Source organism: Vespa velutina, chromosome 4 (genome assembly GCF_912470025.1).
Source record: "Vespa velutina chromosome 4, iVesVel2.1, whole genome shotgun sequence".
NCBI lineage: Eukaryota > Metazoa > Arthropoda > Insecta > Hymenoptera > Vespidae > Vespa > Vespa velutina.
In genome coordinates this window covers 10212466-10234474 of record NC_062191.1, presented here as the reverse complement: position 1 = coordinate 10234474, position 22009 = coordinate 10212466, and the positions used below count along the sequence as shown (strand labels likewise).

The window sequence follows — 22009 nt, the reverse complement described above, 5'->3', positions numbered from 1 at the left end:
TTAGTTGCAACAATATTGTAACGCGTCTTTTCCAACCTCAAATTTTAAGATGGCAGGTGTGCGTCTGCGTAACTAGAAAGACATGCTATTCTCTCTGTCTCTCTCTCTCTACAAAATCATCTATCTATAGAATAATCGGGAGCGCGTTCTCTAAAGTGCATCGTCGCTTTCGCGTCGATACGTGTTTATTAGTAAATTAGAAAAATGTATCTTTCATTCTATCATTATGATTATATCTGTTTTCTAAGGTAGGTTGAGACACTTCCTTTTGAACAGGGCAATATTTATCGATTTTAACGAAAGACGGGGTGTCCAAAATCGCCGCGTACGGATCGCAGCGCCAGAGCTTATTTGAATCGAGTGACAAAGCCTCGAAGCAGACGTCCAATGTGGGGTACGAACTCTCGAACCCCTCGTCCTATGCGATATTTTATTTCTTGTATAGACAGTACGAAAGCGTTACTTGGAAAATAGTTTGCAGAAATCGTAAAATATTATGCCCTTTTATAAAGTTGCCAATAAGACGCAGTGATAGGATTCCGTATAGTATAATGCTTTCAACCAATCAGGGATTTATCGAGTTTCAAAGCCGCGCCATCTTCATTTTTGAACAAAGCCAGGTTGGATGTACTAGAGCGAGCAGAGACCGGGTAGTAGTCCGCTTCGCGCTATTCGCGCCACCACGGTCCTCGGAACACGGTTCTCTCTAACTTCTGACTGGTTCGGCTCTGTCTCGCACCCGCCTCTTCCCCCTCTTTTTACCGCTCGCTATTACTCTTCTCTCTTTCTCTTTATCTGTTTCTCTCTCTCTCTCTCTCTCTCTCTTTTCCCTCTCTCTAACTCCGTTCCCCTCTCCATTCTTTCTCACTCGCTCTTCCCTCCCTCCAGGTTCGTGGTCTTCCCTTCCCCCGTCCCTGTTCTTCGCCTGACGACGCTGCTCTCTCGGGCATTTCGCCGGAAACCGACGCCGCGCGAGGACTGAGCGTTTCGTTTAACGCGTTACGTACCATCTATCTTTTTTTTTCTCTTGCCGTTCCGTAAGCGGACACGCAAGCAAGCAAGCAGAGGCATCTCGGGATTCGAAGTGAAGACGAATCACATATAGTACGATCTATCATCATGAGTACCAAGGAAAACAACGAGGTCGCTGTAGAGAAGGTGGCAGAAAACGACAAGGCTTCGGCGGACGCTAAGTGTGAGATCAAGGGAATCAAGAGGCCGGCCGAAGTAAGTGTCTTACGTTATTTTCCTCCTCTCTTTCTCGCTCTCTCTCTCTCTCGCGCTCTCTCTCTCTCTCTCGCTCTCTCTCTCTCTCTCTTTCTCTCTCTCTCTCTCGTTTAATCTATCCAAATGAGAGCACTCATTTTTTTCTCTCTACCATCAATCTCGGGAAATCTTATAAAAGAGACTACGAACACCTGTGATGGTTCTTTAGATTTCTCTCGCGCGTCACCGCGACGATGCTTTTACGTCCGTCCGTCCAACCGTCCGACCGTACGTTCGTTCGTCCATCCATCCATCCATCTAGCTAGCTATCCAGTATCCATCCATCCATCCGTGCATGCTTGCATGCATTCATGCATCTAAATCCTATCCATCTATCTCAACCATTCTCTTTCGCGTACAAGAAGCTACGAAAATCAGCAAGGGAACAGGCAAGCTAAACACCTTCCTTGCTATCTTCTTTTTGCCTACGAATCCTTACGTGCATGCATATCGCGGATATAGTCGAGGGTCGTGCGCGCGTGCCGCCTTATTCTCCCGCTCCTGCGTCCGTTTCTCTCCCTCTCCACGTTCACAAGCTTTACGTGCGCGTACGCGAAGCGTAGCCTCTCACTCTGCTTATTCTATCTCTCTTCTCTCTCTCTCTCTTTCTCTTTCTCTCTCTCCCTCTTTCTCTCTCTCTCTCACTCTCGTCGCCCGCCAAGCTTTCTTACGTTCCGTGATCTCGCGCGCCGTATCTTCGTTTATCGTTCTCTATATGCGCGCACACACACATACGCGCACGCGCCGCCCGCCTTCTCCCACACGCATACGCATGTATATATACACATACGTACTTAATATATGTATATTTATATTTTGTATTATTACATATATGTACATACGTATGTCGCGTGTATGTATATATTATGACTGTGTGCGCGAGCGCGCGCGCCCGCGCACCAGTTAAAAAGCATGTGTACGCGAAACGAAATGACGAGAAGACAGACACGATGATGGTGAATGATGACGATGACTATGTCGACAATATCGGTAGCCTCTGGCGGCGGCGGCGATATAAGCGGTGGTGGCGGTAGCCACTACGACGGTGGCGGTAGTGGCGCGCAACTGAAGATGCACAATGCCGGCCGGCATTTTTCTCCCTATCTACTTTCTATGATAAAGTTCATTTTTTCAATACGATTTCATAATACGCGATTGAACTTTTCATCATCGTCAACATTTCTAATTAACGGAAAAACTTGCCTCCATGTTTTCCCTTTTAGAAAATTAATGCTAAAAACATGAATCGAGATAAGGGACGCCATTGTAATGTCGCGTGGCCGCCACGAGTACGCCACCGAGCCGATTACTTCTGTTTTCTCTCTCTCTCTCTCTCTCTCTCTCTCTCTCTATATATATATATATATATATATATATATATATATATATATATATCCCTTCTTCCATTCTCGTAATACTCGATAAAAGTACATATTTTTTATATTTTATTCTTTTTTTCTTTCATCATCCCACTATTTTAATCATAATTTTTAAGACATGTTATTCTTCTACGTTTCGACGACGGTGCTTATAGTGCCATGTGCTTCCCCCTCTCCCCTTCTTTCCTTCCTCTTTATCTAGCCACAGTCGTTGACGGATCTACGTTGCCCATCATCGACGCTTCGAGATAGAACGCGGTTTTTTTTCCTTATCTCGAATGTTTCATTTCTTTCTATGTGTAACTTTTCCTTTATTGACTACGCAATTTCCTCTATTATTCCCATCGCTTAAGATATAATATAAAAGTGTGGATATTTTTTTTCTTCCCATCTGACGACGACGACGACGACGACGACGACGACGCCACCTTCTCGAAGTCTCCCATTATGGCGCCCGAAACCAAGCCCGCGTTCGTTTCTCTGTCTTTCTCGCTTTCGTTCTCTATCCGTTTGTCTTCTTTCTTCTTCCGTGCCACTCCCCTCCTACCTTAACGTAGCTTGGCTGTTCTCTCTTTCTATCATTCTCCCTCCGCCTACTGCTCGTCATTCTCACGTTCTTTCTCCCTCCCTCTCGCTGTCGTAATTGATCGATAATTCGCCGTAAGCGGGTTAATCGTGTCCGGCGAATAAGACCGATCGATAGGGCAACGCTTATATATCCCTTTGACCGACACGTTCCTTTGAAATTGTTTACAGTTTTAATTGTATAAATATCGCGCCAAGGGATTTCTCTGTACCTCTCTTCGTTTCTCTTTCATTCTTTCTTTTCTCTCTCAAACCTACACATACACATACTCTCAAGTCACGCAAAGAGCCAACAAATGAGAGAGGTAGAGAGAATAGACTACGCACACGCGTCGCTCTCTAGCTTGCTTGTACACATCTCTTCGTAATATCTAACATTCGCCGCGTCCTTTTTCCCTCGCCAATGAAAACCCCACGCGCGCGCGACTAGCGGCAAAGCCGTGCATTATAATACCCCCGTGTGTTTCTCTTGTCTCCCTGTCTCTCTTTCGCGAAGTAACCGTGCCAGCAACTAGACGACGTCGACGAACAACGCTGAAGAAGAAGACGGCGACATCGTTATATGAACTTTCGAGAAAACATCGGTGTGATAATTTTTTTTTTGTCTTAAAAATCTCTTTCCTTATCTCTATCGGAGTTGAATGTTATTTTTAGAACGGTTAATTGATCGCGATACACTACTTTCGTCTTTCGTCTACTGAAGCTTTGGAAAATAACGTACATCCTCCCTTTATTTCATTCAGGCGCGAAAATATACTTCGGAGAGTTTTCCTCTCTCTCTCCCTCTCTCTCTCTCTCTCTCTCTCTCTCTCTCTCTCTCTCTTTCTCCCTCCACCCCCTCTTTCCATCTTGTCTCTTTTTCCCCCCTTTCTTTCTCTTTTTCTTGTATACGTTCGTCGCGCCTTCCTCCAAATTGTTCATACTTGATTGTGAACTCTGGCGCGAGAGGGAGGCGAAGGTAGCGCTTAGCGTCGCGTCGGTGCGCCCGCTGCCGCCACCGCCACCGCCACTGCCGTCGTGTACGTCACGTGGAAGCGGCACGCTCGCGCGCGGGGCCGATGCTTTGAGCCTACGCTTCTGAACCACCGCCGAACGCCGCGCCGACTCGCTTCGAGGTCGATTCCGTGCGTCTCGTATGATTTTCTGGGGGAAAAAAACAGAGAGAGAGAGAGAGAGAGAGAAAGAGAGAGAGAGAGAGAGAGAGAGAGAAAGACGGAAGAATTTTTCTTCTTCGTTGAACTTATCGCATATCTCTCTTCGGTACCATTCGTAATTCTATAATCGGGTTAATACGATCGTTATCAATTCTTCTAATTCTTTTCGAAATAACTTTTGCCTGTTCGATTATGTCTCGTCGATTGGTGTGTACAAAGTATCAATCTATTAATATTTATTTGAATAGTCATTATTTTTGTTTTTTCTTTTAATTTCTTTTTTTTTTTTTTATTTTTATATATTTCTTTTGGATATAAGAATTATAAAGAAGTTAATTTTATCTTTGTAAATGTTTTTTTTTTTTTTTTTATCATTATATGTACAAATAGATTCATTATTATAATTATTATTCACGATCTGAAAATATAACAATATTGCTAACGATCGATATTACGCCTTATTGACTCTTTTAAAGACGCGCCAAATACGAAAGGTCGTTCTATGTAGGAGAGGGAGAGAGGGAGAGAGCAATGCGAAGTTGAAGATCTTTCTCGAAAAAATGTGAATATTCTTATATTATTCTTGTGGCGGGAAAAGAAAGAACGTCTCTTTCTCTCTCTCTCTCTCTCTCTCTCTCTCTCTCTCTCTTTCTTTCTCTTTTTCTTTTTCTCATTCTTTTTTCACGATAGGAAACGTTTGTGAATCGATGGTCAGTCGAGCCTAAAAATAAACTATCCGTTTTATGTGGTTATCATCGTAGCATTGAGAATCCCACCTTAAATTTCGATCGTACGCTTGCTGCTGCGACACAAATACAAATTATTCCATTACGTGGCTCATCGTAACTAGATATCACGATTAGTTTTGCTTGCTAAAGAATTGTTTACTTTAATGGATATTATGTCGAATGTATAATAATATATATATTCTTGAAACGTTCGAGTTATTCTTATTATATTTATACAATACCTTATAGTTATCTCTCATTAATCTTTCACAATAGAGCATATATATATATACTATATACAATATATATATATATATATATGTACATATATATATATATATATGAATATATATATACATAAATTTATTAGTTCATTCGTTTCTCATATTTTCTCTGATATTATATATTTATTAATAACATCTTGCCTCTCCGACCTTGACCATAATTAATAAACGGTTCCTTTAGAAGATGGATGCAATTGAACGTAAAAAAAAGATTACGTGACGAATCCACATTTGAACGAGTTTTCCTTGCATTTTTCGGTTCAGCCGTAATAACATGTACGTCTCGAATTAATTACGTAACGCTATTCATTCGTCGTTAGTTTCTCTCAAGAAATGTAGGAGAAAAACGATCAAAGAGTAGACCCGGTACGATAGATTATGCACGACTTGGGTTATCTGGCAAGACCTCGTGATTGTTTAGCGCTACCGATAGGTAATCGTGCGCGTTCGTCTTCGGATAACGGGAGCGTATCACATTGCGCGAAAGCACGACTGTTTTGCGCGCGCGCGTCGTCAGTCGCGTCCGTCGTCGTCGTCATTGCCGCTAGCGACGTTTTATGGAAACTCGCTCGAAGTTAACGAGACTACCTATGTACATACGTATACTCATTCTTTACGAATCTGTATACATAATCTGCTCACTTTCGAAGAAACATGACCGTATCATTACGAGCAATTAAAGACAATGGTATTCTTTTCTCTTTTTTCTTCTTTTTTTCTTTTTTCCATGAAAATATTCGTTGTCAAAACATTTGATTGATTTCTTTACTTGTCGTTACTTTTTTCAATTTTTTTTTTTTTTTTTAGAGAATAAAGAATATTTTTATTTAATTAAAATCATATGTAAATTGTATAAACATTTCTCGTATAGAATTAATAAATGTTTCTCTTGTAATGATTCGTCATCGATTCGAGTTGAATGTTCTTCGGCAAAATATTTATCTGCGTGATTTAAAACCGCAACTTTCCGTTTTGATTTGAGTAAAGACAAGGTGCTGTTAGAATGAGATAGCCGGTCGGCAATAGGCACGCTACATTCTCGTGGGCTTTTTCCCCTCTTATACTTCGGCGAAACTTCTTCACGCAATCCGAACACGGCGGTGATGGTTCTCTTAACATATAAACTGCGAGTGCGTCGCTTCGTTTTCATCAGCCAATCGTCGCTCCCCGTTATCACGGTGTTCGACGTTACAAACTTTTTCATTGGTCTACGCGTCTCTTCCATCTGTTTTCTCTTTCTGACTATTACCGATACATGAGCGTGCGCGGATACGCTGTTAGTAAATTCAGGGACGTTCAAGAGCGTAACAAACAAGGTGCCTTCATTCACCCTGATGGGTCTCATCTTTTTAATTCATCATTTATGCCAGATATTTCTTTTTATAAATTTGAAATTTGTCGATTGAGACAATCTCGATTCGTGTTTTTGATAAGCAATGTATATTAAAAATTAATTTTATATTTCTAATAACTTTTAAAAAAAATTCTTTTTTTTTTTTTATTGTAAGTAGAACGACTCTTATGTAAGTTATAAAATTTTCTTTAGATTATCCGAAATTTATGCAAAATGCAAATCTGACACATTTTTTCTTGTCCTACTTATATTATCTTCACTTGTCAGATGTAATCGGAAGTCACTAAGTATTTTTTTTAATTTAGTAACTAATAACGATAAACTCGTTTCTTTTTTAATTGTATTTTTTTTTCTTTATCCTTTTGTTTATTAATTTGAATTTTTATATACATTATACTTAACACAATTCCATTTATAACACGATGAATATGATGAAGATTGTATATTTTCTAATAAAATTTCTCATAACTTCATTTTATTGCTTACAAATGGAGATTTTTAATAAAATCGGCATGGTTGTTGAACACGTACTTTTTCCCGCCATATTTTATGTTATCGATTGCATTGATGTAGTCTACGCAAATAGAGCCAATAAAAATGAGTAAATTTCCATTCCTTTCTCTCTCTTTCTCTCTCTCTCTCTCTCTCTCTCTCTCATATATATATATATATATATATATATATATATATATATATATATATATTGTATTTTGATTATTCATATAATTACTTGCAGGAGAAAAACGATGAAGCAAAGAAGCAAAAAAAAGAAGAAAATGGAGATGGAGAAGTAGAAGAGGAGGAAATTGAGGAGGAGGTTGAAGAAGAGGAAGAAGTAGACGGAGATGGTGAAGAAGATGATGAAGAGGACGATATACCGGAAGGCGAAGAAGATTTAGAAGAAGGAGAAGGTTAGTGAGAGATAAAAATAATAATTTAATCCAATATGCATTCATACATATATACATATATATATATATATTATATATGCGCTCACTCGCGTGTGTATGTTATATGATCTGAAAATTATTAGGAATCAGTAATTAACATTAATATTTTTATACAGAAGAGGAAGAGGATGAAGCGGAAGGTGAAGGTGAAGAGGTGGAAGATGAAGAGGAGGACGCATAATGAAAAGAGGGAGAACAATATGTAAGTAAAACGGGAGGAAGGCACGTGGCATCATCGTCGATCTTCGGCAGTCTTCTCAGCAAACACTTACTCTCATATTGAGTGGTTGGTAGCAATGTTGATATCGATCGTGCCCAAATCCATGTCGTTGGATCATCCTCCTGAGCTACGAAATAAAAATTACCACCTCACCGGAGTTGTGTCGGGCTGACGCATTATATTAATGCAGTCGCGTTTTTCTACTGTCTTGGCTCTTCGCAATTCTGGTATCTTCTAGCCGTAACCAAATACTGTTAGGTCGTTCGCACGAAAATTGTACATTTGTCCTGAGGACGGCATTAAAACCGAATAATAAATCCGATATACATACACATAATATATACGTATATATTAGTGTTTGTGTATATATATATGTATATTATGTGTATATATATATATACATATATATATATATATATATATATATATATATATATATATATAGATGTATGTATATATATATATGGATGTATGTATGCTCTTAGGCCCCTTAATATACCAACAAAATCTGGTATATTCAATGGCTACTGCTTGTCCTCGAGATGAATATACCGCTTTAATATGAACCACCTACTAAACTGGTATTTGCCGTCATCTGGCTTTCTGCGAGGGACAGTTTTTTTATCGAAAACTTATTTAAGAATATATAAGAAAAGTAAAAAAAAACTATTGTATTTAAATAGTGTAAAATGGACATTTGTGGGCGTTGATTTTTTTTTACATTTGAAATCAAATTTAAGTTTATAGTTCGACGAATGTCTCTCACCTAGTGCGTGTGATTGAGTTTTTCTTTTCAACCGATACGTGTAATAGCAGTGTCTTCGCAGGAGCGCGAGGCTCGCAGAGAAAAAAATTAAGTGGTGCATGAGAACGCGTACATAAAAGACAAACGAAACAGAACGAAATTAAATGAAACATAACTTAAAGGTAAAAACAGAAATTAAAACAAAGAAAAATCAACAATGATACAAATCGTACGGACATCTCTCGACATTCGGACGCATATATACTAGACAAATTCGTAAATAAACTATAATAATAATAATAATAATAATAATAATAAAAAATGAAAACAAAAATATAAAACCCCACCGCTTCGTGCTCCTGTTTAATAATGAGACAGGCATATTAAGGTTATGTAAATGCAATGTTCGCGCCAGGTAGTATGGATGAGTAATGTGTGACTTAAACATTGCATAATAATTATACATAGTATGTATAAAGTTATGAAGTAAGAAAACATTTTATTATTAACGATAATATTATCTAACGTAATGTAACGTAACGTAATGCGGGGAGGTTGTTACTCTTTAGACTTGGGCATAGCGAGTAGGGAGAGCATTTATATATCCGATCGCCGAAGCTCACAAAGGCTGCTCTGCTGCTGATGCTACTGCTACTGCGCTCCATCGTTGTTCCATTTCTGTTGGATGTAATCTATTCTATTCTATTCTTATGGAAACACGTAAAAAAAAAGAAAGAAAAAGAAAAAAAAAAAAAGAAAAAATCAATTCTATATTTATATTATTTCTTCTCACAGTTAATTTTGAAATAGAGGGAATATAACGTGTAGTAGGCAAATCTATGAAATCTTAAAAGGTATTTTATTATTGCTAAGACGACGTATATTCGATAGCATAGAAGATCCGATAACTCTCCCTATTCCAGTGTTCTCTCTCTCTTTCTCTCTTTCTCTCTTTCTCTCTCTCTCTCTCTCTCTCTCTCTCTCTCTCTTTTTCTCTCTCTCTCTCTCTCTCTCTCTCTCTCTCATTTGAACGTATTCAATTGTATTTTTGTGTACTGTGGTTTTACTTCGATTTCATTGTCGTGGGCTACTCATAGCAGTGATTCTCGTTGACTGTCGCAGAGAACAAGTGATGGGGTATTCCTAGTGATTCCTTTTCATTCATTACGATCGGTATCTTAACGGTGACACATTATTAATATGTAGCCGCAAAAAAAAAAAAAAAGATCTGTCAAACGCCGCTTTAATACAGGGATCATTCTTTATACTTGATAAAGATGATTCACTTAGTTACACCGACAGTCAAAAAGCGACGACGATGCTCTTATACATTTAGTATTAAGAGTTAGTGGATCAGTTGCAAACAAAGATACGTCTATGCTGTCACTTATTTTTTTGGGAGACTGTTAAACAAGAAGAAGAAGAAGAAGAAGAAAATGAAGAAGAAGGGTGAAGAGACATTGCGGTTACGATACCATTGTACCATAGCTGCATAATAATTAAATAAAGATAACGATAATTTGAATGCGAGACGATGTCCCACGTTTTAATGTACAAATATTTTCGAATGAGGTAGTTAAATAAAAACACAGTTAGATCGGATAAATCAATTCGTTCTCGTGAAGTAGCAATGGGTTTTAATATCTGAATAAAAAAAAAAATAAAATAAAAATAAGGGAATAATAATAATAATAATAATAAATAATAATAATAATAATAAATAATAATAATGATAATGATGAAGAAAAAATTATAAGAATGATCGCGGTTTTATAGACTGCCGTGTCTCATATGACCGTGAAAGAAAAAGAATTGGCTGTATGAAACCTAAGGAGATGGACTGGACCGTGTCTTTCGTGCTTGTATTCTTGTGCACGATTGTAAGCGCGATCGTGTGTATTATGTGTGTGCGTGCGTGCGTGCGTGCATGTTGGTATCCTAGACCTACGAAAGATCAATAAGAAAAAGACAGGAAAAGAAGAATAAAAAAGGTGTGGAATGAGGCACGAACGCATTCAAAGGGGCACACGATATGTAAAAGATCGCCTGGCTGATTCTTTATTATTAATATACGGGCCATACCATTTCTGGCAGTTTCTCTCTGTTAACAAAACACAACTACGGTTTTATACACAAAACTGCTACTGTAATGTACACGTGCTTGCTTCAAGATAGTACCTTGTCTCTAATTGTTGACAAAGAACTATCTTAAAGTATGGAATGCCTGAGAAAAGAGAAAACTGAGTACTTTAGCATTCATAGTATACTATACGTACACTATAAGTATAGGTCTATTTAATTTTATTAATATAATGAAATGTCAAGCCCCGTTTGCAACACGATCAGAAAAAAAAAAGAAAAAAAAAAGAAAAAAAAAAAAGAAAAAAAAAAAAGACTTGCGTTATGTACTACATGAAGCCAGAGAATATACACGATACATTTTGTTCTCTGCTCGAGTATACAACGCAATTCAGAAAATTAAACTTTACTGGTGCTAACGGGTCTTAAAATCAATCAGGCTGAACATGCCCAGATAACCGTTACATCCCTACGTTTGTTAGGTAAGCATGAAGATGATAAACAAAAAAAGAAAAAAAGAAAATAAAAATAAAAAACAAACACAGAATTTTGAGATAAAATCTGGTAACGATACACATCTTTAAGATTTAAACGTAAACGAAGTCTTAGGCTAAGAATTTGGTTTGTGTGTTCATAAGTCTTGTTCAAACTACTTTTGTACAGGATACCATCGCATCATCTCTCTTCCCCCCTTTCTATCTCTCTCTCCCTCTCTCTCTCTCTCTCTCTCTCTCTCTCTCTCTCTCTCTCTCTCTCTCTCTCTCTCTCTCTCTCTCTCTCTCTCTCTCTCGACGTAACAGTAACCGACACCACAGACTACATTTTCTGCCCATTCCATCAGATTTGAAACTTTCATTGTATTTTTAAGTAAATACATTTTGAAAAACATTACAGATGTACCTTTTTATTCTTCACTAGTGTGTGAAGGAGAATATCTCTTCCCATTTAGATTAAAAAATATTTACATGATGTTATTTTTCTATCGGTATATTTATGAAAAATAAAAAAAAATTATAAATCGATCATTATTGGACATTACTTCTTACTTCCATATCATTATTTGAAATCCATATCACACGTAGAATATAATATTCATCGCGTATAATATTTTTAAAATTATATAGTATGTAAGTATAATTTTTTATACACATTTTTAAATATAAAACGTTTTAAAGAACGTTCATTGTCCTCGTCTACTTGTGTAAACTGCACTATATTATGATGATAGTGTTAATAAGTTTGCTTCTGAGACTGAACAATGTAAATGAAATGAGGTATAATTCAATACACTGCAATAATTATTGATAGTTAATTATTAAAAAATAAGACGTCTCTCAAATTATGTGATACTTATAATTCGTACGTACAAGTATACAAAAATGGTAAATAATTGTATATATAATCCAAATTTATATATATATATATATATATAATCTCCATTTTTTTTCCATATACATGATAATATAATAAAACATTATTGAGATACATTACATCATGTATAACATGAAAGATATAATTTATTCTAAGTTAATATAGCAACAACAGCAGAATATAAATTTCTTTTTATAATGATTTTTATAAAATTATTAAACATTGCAATTTATTTCGACGAAAGAAATTAACTAAACCCTTTTTAATTCACATTATTAATATAATTATTTAAATTATACAAAAATAAAAAACAAATTGAAAATGTGTAATGTATGCATATGTTTACGTATCAAAAAAACATAATACGTATATTTATAAAAATATTTTTCTATATGTAACAAATTTTTGTTTTCTATATATGAAAAGATTGTAATTGTGTTATTGACGAATGATAATCATGTTGACTGATAGATTATACTTCTTGGAACTGTTACAAGTTGTTTTCACGCTTAATGTAATTGATAACATCGCATACATTTCTGCATGTATTATTATGTTGAGCATGTCTATTCGTATTTTTTTCTTTTATTTTTTTTTAATAAAATATTTATTTTCTGCAATCAATCGTTGTATAACATGTGTATGTAACTTATCTTTAATGTAATTATGATTTTCTTTTCTTAAATTTATCTTTTCTTTAGTAATACAAATTTCTATATATTCATAACAATTTTTATTCCAGTTATAAAGAATATTGATTAAAAAAAATATGTATCTGTACAAATTCTTATTTCCATTGTAATTTCATCACAGTTATAGATTTTTTTTTAATTACTAAAATAATTTTTACACATACACACGCGCACACACACACATACACACACACACAATACGCATAATATCGAGCATATATTGAAAATTAAAAAATTTCTAAAAATTATTTTTTTATCATACTTGAATTCACAATTAATAAACTTTACATTATTATGTTAGTATATTAAAATCAGTGTAATAATCAGTAAATAAGAAAGACCTGGAATATCTACAATATTATTGCATAATACCATGATTTTAATTATAAAAAGATAATATTTATATACACATAACACAACTTCATACCATGTAGAAATATCATCAAATTTTTACAAGTAGATTTCCAACAAATGTGGAACTGTTTAATTGTCATGGCTCCTAGTAGGTTTATACATATCATTTAAACTACATAATTCTTGAATTGTATTTTTTGTTAAGTTAGTGTAACTATCGGTCATGGTGTTGTTATCTCCAACACAGTTTGCTTCCAAATTTGGATTTTCGCTTGTTCCATCCTATATTATAGAAAATAATTTTTGTTTAACATTTAGTTTTTACTAGATAAATATTGTAAAGTAATATTTATTTATACGTATATATATACCTTTGTATATTCTGATATAGATAGTCCACTTAATAAATTTGTGGACAAAGTATTATCAAAAACTGAGAATTCTGCTAAATCTGCTGAATTTAAACTCAGATCAAAATACTGCTGGTTATCGATGCTTAAACCAGTAGTCACATCTATCTTTTCGAGATTATCTATAGAATACAATATATAAAATGAAGTTTTTAGTTTATATAAAAAAAAGTATGAATAGCATGTATATATAAGTAATTTTACCATTATTATATATAGGTTGCAAACCAGTATTTTGTTGTTCTGAAGTGATTTTGTTTAGTGTTATCAATTGTTCTGCATCTTGCAAATTATTTTCTTGTAAAAACGAACATTGTTGTGGTACATGTATTCCAACTGAGGGTTGCTGTGTTACATTAGAGGCTGATGGTTGATATTGAGGTGACAGGTGTGGTTGCATTACAGGTGAAGTATATGGATTATATTCCATAGGTGATGGAGTTCTACCTGGTGATACTTGAGGTCTGTAAAATAAATCCAGTGTCATCAATTTGATATTATGAAGAATAAAAATATTGTATTAAAGTGTAAACCTTAGTGTTTGCATATTGGATTGAGGTTGAGATGATGTGCCCATAGAATGTAATGAAAAAGATCCTTTAGTTGTAACAATACCTCCAAATGGTGGTACTGCTTCCATTGGTTCTGGTTTTATAATATTGAAGTACTGCATAGGTTGATAAGTCACTGCAGCATCTATAATATGATCTAATTAATATGCTATCATATATTATAAAATAATAAAATATGAAACAAACTGGCAATGCATTATCACAAAAAAATATATGGCAATTTTGTGCAAATAAAGATTAAGTAAAAGATCAAGCACTATACAAAGCATAATACACAGCAGAGTAATTTTATTATCAGAAGTAACAAGCAATGTGGATTAATGTGCTTATTCACAAAATAACTCTTAATAATAAACAAATTTAATGAAGTATGCATAAATGATGAAATAAATGAGTATCAGATAATGAAAATCTTTCCATGAAAAATCTGGTTACATGTTTCTATCTCTACATTGCACACTATTTTACTAATCCAAACAAGAAGGACGACAAATATACATTTACACTAAACACAATTAGTTATAATCCAAAACACTGAAGTAACGAGATATTCGTACCTGTATTTCCTATACATAAGTGTATTTGATCTGAAATATGTTCAACAGGTTCATGGAATAAATATATACAACATTTAATTTATGCCACTAACTATAAGTGATCATACATCTGTATAGGTATATTATGCACTTTATACACATTATCCATATTATTCTTTTACTTAATCGCTTTTTAGAGAAGCATTCTATAAAAATTGCACCATACAAATATTGCACGTTGTTTGATTTTAAGACTATATAGTAAAATTACTATAATGAAGTCATATAAAATTTTTAAAAGCATCATTTTGTAAGAGCAAAGCATTTCTTCAGAAATAAGTATTTATTGTCACAAATCATGTTAAAGATCAATGTCACAAATATAACTATATTTTTTATATTATCATAGAAATGCAATGATCTAAGCATTCTATATAATTTTATGTGTTTGTTTGCAAATACAAAAATACAATACACTTTTTTCAAAGTGTACAAAGTCACTGCTTCTTACATTGCAAAGTACAAGTACAAAGGCTTATATAAAATACATTTTTAAAAAAGTATAAAATGAAAGATTATTAATACATAAAAATATGTATGTATTTAATCTTTAATTCCTTTTCACTATGAAAGTCGTTAGCAAGCAATTGTATAGTGGTTTTATTTAAGTAGATTTATCATTATATTGGAATTAAATGCAACTATAATGATATTCTTTCAAAGTGAAAAGGGAACAGAATTGTTAGTATATAATAAGATATACAACCACTGAATTGTTTAATATTTAAAAACATAAGTCTGCTTGCGAAAACTGCAGTGGTTCACAATTTTTGTTAATTTTTCTGTTTCTTTTAACAATTAACAGATGTATAAAATAGATCGAGCAAATAGCATAAAAAATAGGCTTCTTTGGCTCTTTGATCATAGAATTTGTTTTTCTATACATACATTTGTGTGTGCACACGTACATAGAAACATTCAATATTTTTTTACGTGAAAAATTAAGTAGTAAATAATACATTATAGTAAAAGGAAAGAAGACAAAGTTTTACATAAACATATAACATTGTGTTGTTCTATAGATATTTGGACATGTTTAAATGATAGTGAATGAAATCAATGATGTTATTCAATCCATCCCCAGACAAGCTCTAAAATTGTAATAGATTTTAGAAAAATACTCACTATTTTCAGCTTCTGCCTGTATATGTTTCAAGACTATCGCTTTTGGGCTGTTATTAAATTTTTGTCTCTTTCGCCTGAACGAATCACGATCATCTAGAAAGTTTTGTATATTAATGATCGATTATTCTAATAAGAAAATTTAGCTTTTTCTACAAAGGCCCCATATGTTTTGTTGTCCTATAAATTGTTCATTAAAATTTTTTCTATTAACAAACAAAATATCCTATAAAATCTATAAATACTCATATTATATAATAAAGTTTATAAAATCTCAAATAGGCAATAAAATAATTATGACATTAAATTACATAAGCAAGAAAAAAATTCCAATAGTGTACTAAACATAACAAGTTATAAATATTAAGATAATAATAATCTGACAAATTTAATATTTTCAACAGGACTATAAAACTTGACTAGACATGGTTTTTACTTTCTTTCATAACAAACAACAAGTTTCATTGGTGGCATTTACGATTTATGCCATTACCAAACAACGTCTGAAATCGTCGTTATAAGTAAAACGACTTTTTTTTATTTATAAAAATAGCAATATGCAAGTATTTAAACCGCATAAACAAATGCCCACATAAAATTAGTAATATGCAGGTTCAAAAACAGTTTTCAATCTAATTGTTTCTAAAAATTTCTGCTTGATTATAAAGTTATATTACAGCATGAAAATATGTCATTGAAAGTAGAAATGTTTCGTAAAAGTATTTCATGCTACAAAATGCGATACTATCGCAATAATACAATACAATTTTTGCTACGTTTTGAATATTTTTAATGCAATTATAGCATAAGGAGGAAGGTATATAACACTTTCAATGGCAGTATACTTAGAAAAAAAAAAGAAGAATAAAAAAGAAAGAGAAACAAAATAGACAATATTTTTCTATTGAACATTAAGATCCTTTTTCTTCTGTTAATATTTTTCCTCCCTCCACAGGACTATAATAAAAAGACATTTCATCGAATTCAGATGCTGTTGCATGTGGTGCCATAGTAGTATAAAGAGCATAGTGCTCTGCTTCAGTCAAGTCAGCCCCATAAGGAGGTGTTTCATCACCTTCTAGTGTAAGAGATTTAACACTAGTTATACTTGCAATACTATGTCTAGACATTTGTGTTGCAGAATTATCTTGAGTATTCTTTAACAAAAATGAAGTACTCTCGCTTGCATTAAACAAACGATTATTATTGCCTGTGGGTATACTGGAAGTGATATCTTTATCCTTTTTCATTTTCTTCGCAAATAGCTTCGAAAAGAGACTTTGTTTTGATTGTTTGGGTAAGGTACCAGGAAGAGATGGTAAATTCTTATTTGGAGCTTCAGGAGAAGATTCGATTATTGGTTGAGAGGATATAGGCCGTGGTAAAACAGGCATTGAAGACATTTTACGTATACGTTTAGGTGGTAGGGGAGGTAATCTTTCTTCAAATTCTTGTGTTACGTCTCTTTTTGGTGCTATTGGTGAAGAAGACACTGATACACACACATCCTGTTTTGGAGTTGATACATCTTCGTATTTTCTTTCATCAGGTATATCAAGTAATTCTATTGGATTTTTCATAGCCATTTGAAGACTCGTATAGGTTTGATTATCACAAACATCTACGTCTATAGATCTTTCAACTAAATTTTGATCAAGAGCAGCTTGTAACAGTTTTGTATGTGTATCTGCGTAAATTTGATCTAACTCTTCCACTTGCGATATCAAATCATTTAATGATTTATTACCATCTTCCATTTCGCTTTTAATCTCAGCTGTATTTTCTTTTTCTTTGAAAGAAGCTTGACTCTTTTGTACCCACTTTCCTACTTCAGAATAATCAAACCAATCAGACTTATGTTTAGAGTTACTCATGTTTTTATTTAAATATTTTATATCGTTTGTTAATTCTAACTTTGCTTGAGAAATAATTTCTGATTGGTTATCAACTGTTTCTCTATAATCGTTTGATAATGTATTATTTTCTCTACTGGTATCATTACCAGTAATATATTTATTGACTTTTATATTTCCTTTCATCATGTTATTAGACTCTAATGATATTTCGTTATTTTCATAATCAATAGTATTTTTGATAAAACTCTCAACATTCTTTACATTGTTTTGATCAATATTAGTATTTCCATTGCAAGAATTTGTAGTATTTTTAATATTATACAAGTCATTTAGAGCACGCAATACAGAAATTTTATTATTTGATTTTTTTATGTCAAAATCATTATTATTATATTCATCGATATTATAAGGCACCTTTGGTACTACATTGGGAAACATAGTAGCCTCCGTTGTTAAAATTTTACCAAATGTACTATAATCTGCTTTTTTTCGAGCAAATGCTTTCCGCAAAGACCAGAAAGCAGGCATACCTGTACCTAATGGTAACATCTCAAATGGTAATGGATCACTTGTCACACCGTCTGATGGCCTCTTCAATTGGATATAAACTTGTACTGGTTGTTCTATTTCTTGTGTACAGTAACTAGGCGTCCGAAAAGCGATTGCTGTCTAATTATAATAAATTATTTAGTAACAGAAAAAAATATAAATTATAATTAGGAAAGCAATGTTTTGTACCTGCTTATGTACTTGAGATGGTTGAAAATCTCCAAATCCTTCCCATGTAACGTGTCCATCTTTTTCTTCAAAAAATCTAATTTGAATATCTTCTTTTGCCACTTTTTCACATAAAAGAATCATCCCCATACCACCAGCAACAGGAGCATTACAATGACTTAACTTGTTGATCACAAGATCAGACATTGCCTCTATAATGACATACATGTAAGACAAAAAAATTGTGTTTGTAACGAGAGTTATTAAAAAAGATAAAAATTACTTTTATCAAAAATAGGATCTGATACTACAGGTGTTAATGGATGAGTGAATTTTCCTTTTTGCGATCCTTCTAAAAAAACTTGGAAACACAGTCTTACTGCATTAAGATCAATGCTGGTAGGCTGTTTTTTGTGTTCAAAACCAGCTATAATAATGAAAGTAATAACATAAATAATAATGATGATAGTATTTAAAGCAATTAAGATGTAAACTTTGTTTCTTAAAACACTTACTTCTAAAAGGATCGACACGAATTTCTTCCCTAATTTTAAGTGCCTCCTCTATGTCTTTTTTTTTGACACACTGAATACCTAAATTAGCAAAGGTAACTGTCATATTTTCAGATGAAATTTCAAGTGTACAGACTCCTCGTTTACATATTTCTTTTCCAACAAGGTTATGAGGGTGAGGTCTGTATGGTAAATCTTTTGTTACACAAGATACTACTACCACAGCTCGACCTTTATAGCCTACTATCTGCAGGAAATATTTTTATATTTTACCTTATACAATGTACTATATGAATTGAATAAAACATAGCAGAATATTTGTTCTTGTTATTTATACTTACTCTTATAGTAGGAAAAGTTTTGTTTTCTGGTGAACTGTTTGCTCCAGGTATACTACCTGCAGATCTACCTTCGCATTCATAACGAAAACGCAAAGCTTTGCTTGCAGGTTGTTCTACTATTTCCACATAGGGTTGAGCCAACCGCGCTCCACCCATCTCGACCATTTCTTGATCCACCTGCCCGTTAGATTCCACAAAACCAGGGTCGGTGGTTTGGATGACTTCGACTTCAAAGGAAAATGAATTGAAGTATATTACATAATCCACAGCTAAAACGATACAAGAACAATGAATACTCACTGACATCACTTATGTTTAAGTTTTCATCGCTTATATCATGGAATTGTTCCATAATACCTCTTAAACTTTCGTTCTAGTATTTTGAATTACAGCCATCTAACGTATAAGGAACAAACGAAAGATAAACAAACTTTATTATTTAAAATCATATTTCATGCAGTTAATAATAAATCTATAAACAAAACTTAAGTTTCTCATGTAATAATAAATAAAAGAGAATCGTGAATAATGAAAAGAAATTCGTTAATTCTCGGTTCAGTGATCTTTCGTCGTATCGATTAAAAATAATATAACAGAAAATACGATAGTACAAACCAGAATCTTTAGGGCAATAAAGAAGTATGCAAGGAACAACACTTTTTTTTTAATCACATAGAAATTATCATTAAAAAAAACGTTAACACTTCGTGTTTTGTTTTGACATAAACTTAACAACTTTCAGTTAGAAGATAAAACTATAACACTGATAAACATATTCCCGCGAATTCTAAGATTTCGTATTTAATTAACAACAAGTAAAAGGATCGAAGAAACAATAGATCAATTGGTTGGATCTGAGTTGGTGGTTGTACCCGAAGAGAAACGAATCAAAACGACCGTGGGACGTATTAACACGAAGAAGAAATGGCGCGCGAGACTGAATTTCCAGCTGTTCCCTGTGAGAGAAATCATCGACAGCTGTTTTTCTTGGGAATATTACACTGTCGCTACGTACGTAGGATGAAACGCGGCGTACAAGTGTCCCATAGGAAAGCGAATGAACTGAGAAGTAGGAAAAGAAAAAGAGAGAGAGAGAGAGAGAGAGAGAAAGAGAGAGAGTGGACGAAGAAGTAAGGAGGAGGTTCGGTCTCTACGCTGATCCAATCATTATTTTGGGAAGGCCTAGGACCGTACGGGCAGTGTGGCTATAATTAAACTATCGTAGGACAATATGAGGAGACTTGCCTGCAGTACAATCTTCTACATGGTAAACGGCACTTTCGACAGACCCTCTTTCTTTCTCTCTCGCACGCGCGCGAAAGAGAGAGAGAGAGAGAGAGAGAGAGAGAAAGTGAGAGAGAGAGAGAGAGAGAGATTGAGCAAGTACAGTTTCGTTCGTAAAATTTTTCCCTCTTTTCGGATTAATGTTATATCTTTCTCTCTGTCTCTGTTTGCCTTTCTTTCTTTCTCCCTTTATCTGTGTCTCTTTTTCTTGTTTTTCTCTCCTCTTCCGTAAGGATTTTACGAAGAATGAAGAACTCTTTCTTAAGTTCTGACGCACTTAAACACTATGAAAACGTGCAATACAAATTAAGACACTGTCGTAATTGAGGTCGTGATTTGTCTCCCACCTCTCTTTTTTTTTTTAATTCCAATTATTGATCTTTATACAACCGCTTATCGTATTAATTATTTTTAATTATCAATCAAAATGGTCGACCGCAGAAATAAATTAAGAAATCTTTTATAGAAACAGGATTTAATGAAACACGTTTGTAGCATTGTACGGTTTGTGGTACGACTGCTTGTGCTGGTTTTCAACTACAATGACGAGGAGGAAGAACTCTTATTGTACCGTAGAAGAGGGGATCGCTCAAGTTTGATGAGGAGGAGAAAGAGGAGAAGGGTTGTGAGAAGAGGAGAACGCGTCATCGTCGCGCCTTTCCGCGCCGATTCCCTTCGAGCGTGATCGGAGATATTCGGCGAATCTTTACGAACACGTACGATCAATCGTCGATTTTATCCGATCGCATTTACTATTTAGTTTCAATTTTTCCTCGTTTTCTTCCTATAATCGAAATCTACGATCGATCGAGAACCACTTGTTCTGGCTCGCTCTTATAACCGTCCGAATTCTTAGAAAAAAATCGCGTTAAAGATTTTCTACGAATTGTATTAATCTGCATATGTTACGACTCGTATATAACCTCATTTTTCAGATATATACGTTCTTAAATATCAGAACGTACGATTGATAAACTAATTTTTGATTAGTTTCTATTCTTAAAAGAATATATCTTTGATCTTCGTTACGAGCTCGAAAAGTTTTCACACTTGAAACTTTGGAACTAATAAACGTTAGAAAATTAATTTACCGTAGTCATTCACACGTATGCATCGTGTTTTAGCTGTGAATATACCGGTTATTAGATATATCTGTGAATAATTATATAACATATCAACGTGTCTTAAATTCGTTAACATTTTTTTAATCTTTGGTATCGTGGGTTCTTTCTGTCTGTTCTATTATCTCTCTTATTTGGAAATTGCTTCGGCCTTGATTCTTTATCAAGGTCACGAAGTCAAATGCGAAGTTTCGATGTACGTGCATAACCTTCGTTTTGTGGATTGATCGTGATTATGATCGCTCTTTACTTGGCTTAACATATTTATATTACTTCATTTCTCTCTCTCTCTCTCTCTCTCTCTCTCTCTATTATTC

The 22009-nt window shown here is 34.1% G+C and overlaps 2 protein-coding genes across 9 annotated transcripts; one reads left to right on the top strand and one right to left on the bottom strand.

Annotated features, from left to right (window-relative positions):
- Positions 1-653: 653 nt before the first annotated feature.
- Positions 654-11766, top strand: LOC124948618 (glutamic acid-rich protein-like). The gene is made up of 3 exons (XM_047492473.1): positions 654-1227; positions 7487-7661; positions 7817-11766. The coding sequence occupies exons 1-3, from the start codon at positions 1120-1122 to the stop codon at positions 7879-7881; spliced, it is 348 nt and encodes a 115-aa protein (XP_047348429.1). The 5' UTR covers positions 654-1119; the 3' UTR covers positions 7882-11766.
- Positions 11436-21127, bottom strand: LOC124948609 (embryonic polarity protein dorsal-like). Of its 8 annotated transcripts, none has more exons than XM_047492455.1 (12): positions 20533-21122; positions 19588-19683; positions 19288-19514; positions 18950-19193; positions 18718-18861; positions 18456-18646; positions 18248-18386; positions 15865-15957; positions 14105-14267; positions 13776-14035; positions 13533-13693; positions 11436-13443 (listed from the first exon to the last, which is right to left on the bottom strand). In XM_047492455.1, the coding sequence occupies exons 2-12, from the start codon at positions 19637-19639 to the stop codon at positions 13291-13293; spliced, it is 1827 nt and encodes a 608-aa protein (XP_047348411.1). In that variant the 5' UTR covers positions 19640-19683; positions 20533-21122; the 3' UTR covers positions 11436-13290. The 8 variants fall into 8 exon arrangements, with proteins under 8 accessions (XP_047348411.1, XP_047348412.1, XP_047348404.1 ...); XM_047492456.1 differs by having other exon boundaries at positions 18254-18386; XM_047492448.1 differs by lacking the exons at positions 11436-13443; positions 13533-13693; positions 13776-14035; positions 14105-14267 and having other exon boundaries at positions 15933-18386; positions 20533-21127.
- Between the last annotated feature and the right edge of the window lie 882 nt (positions 21128-22009).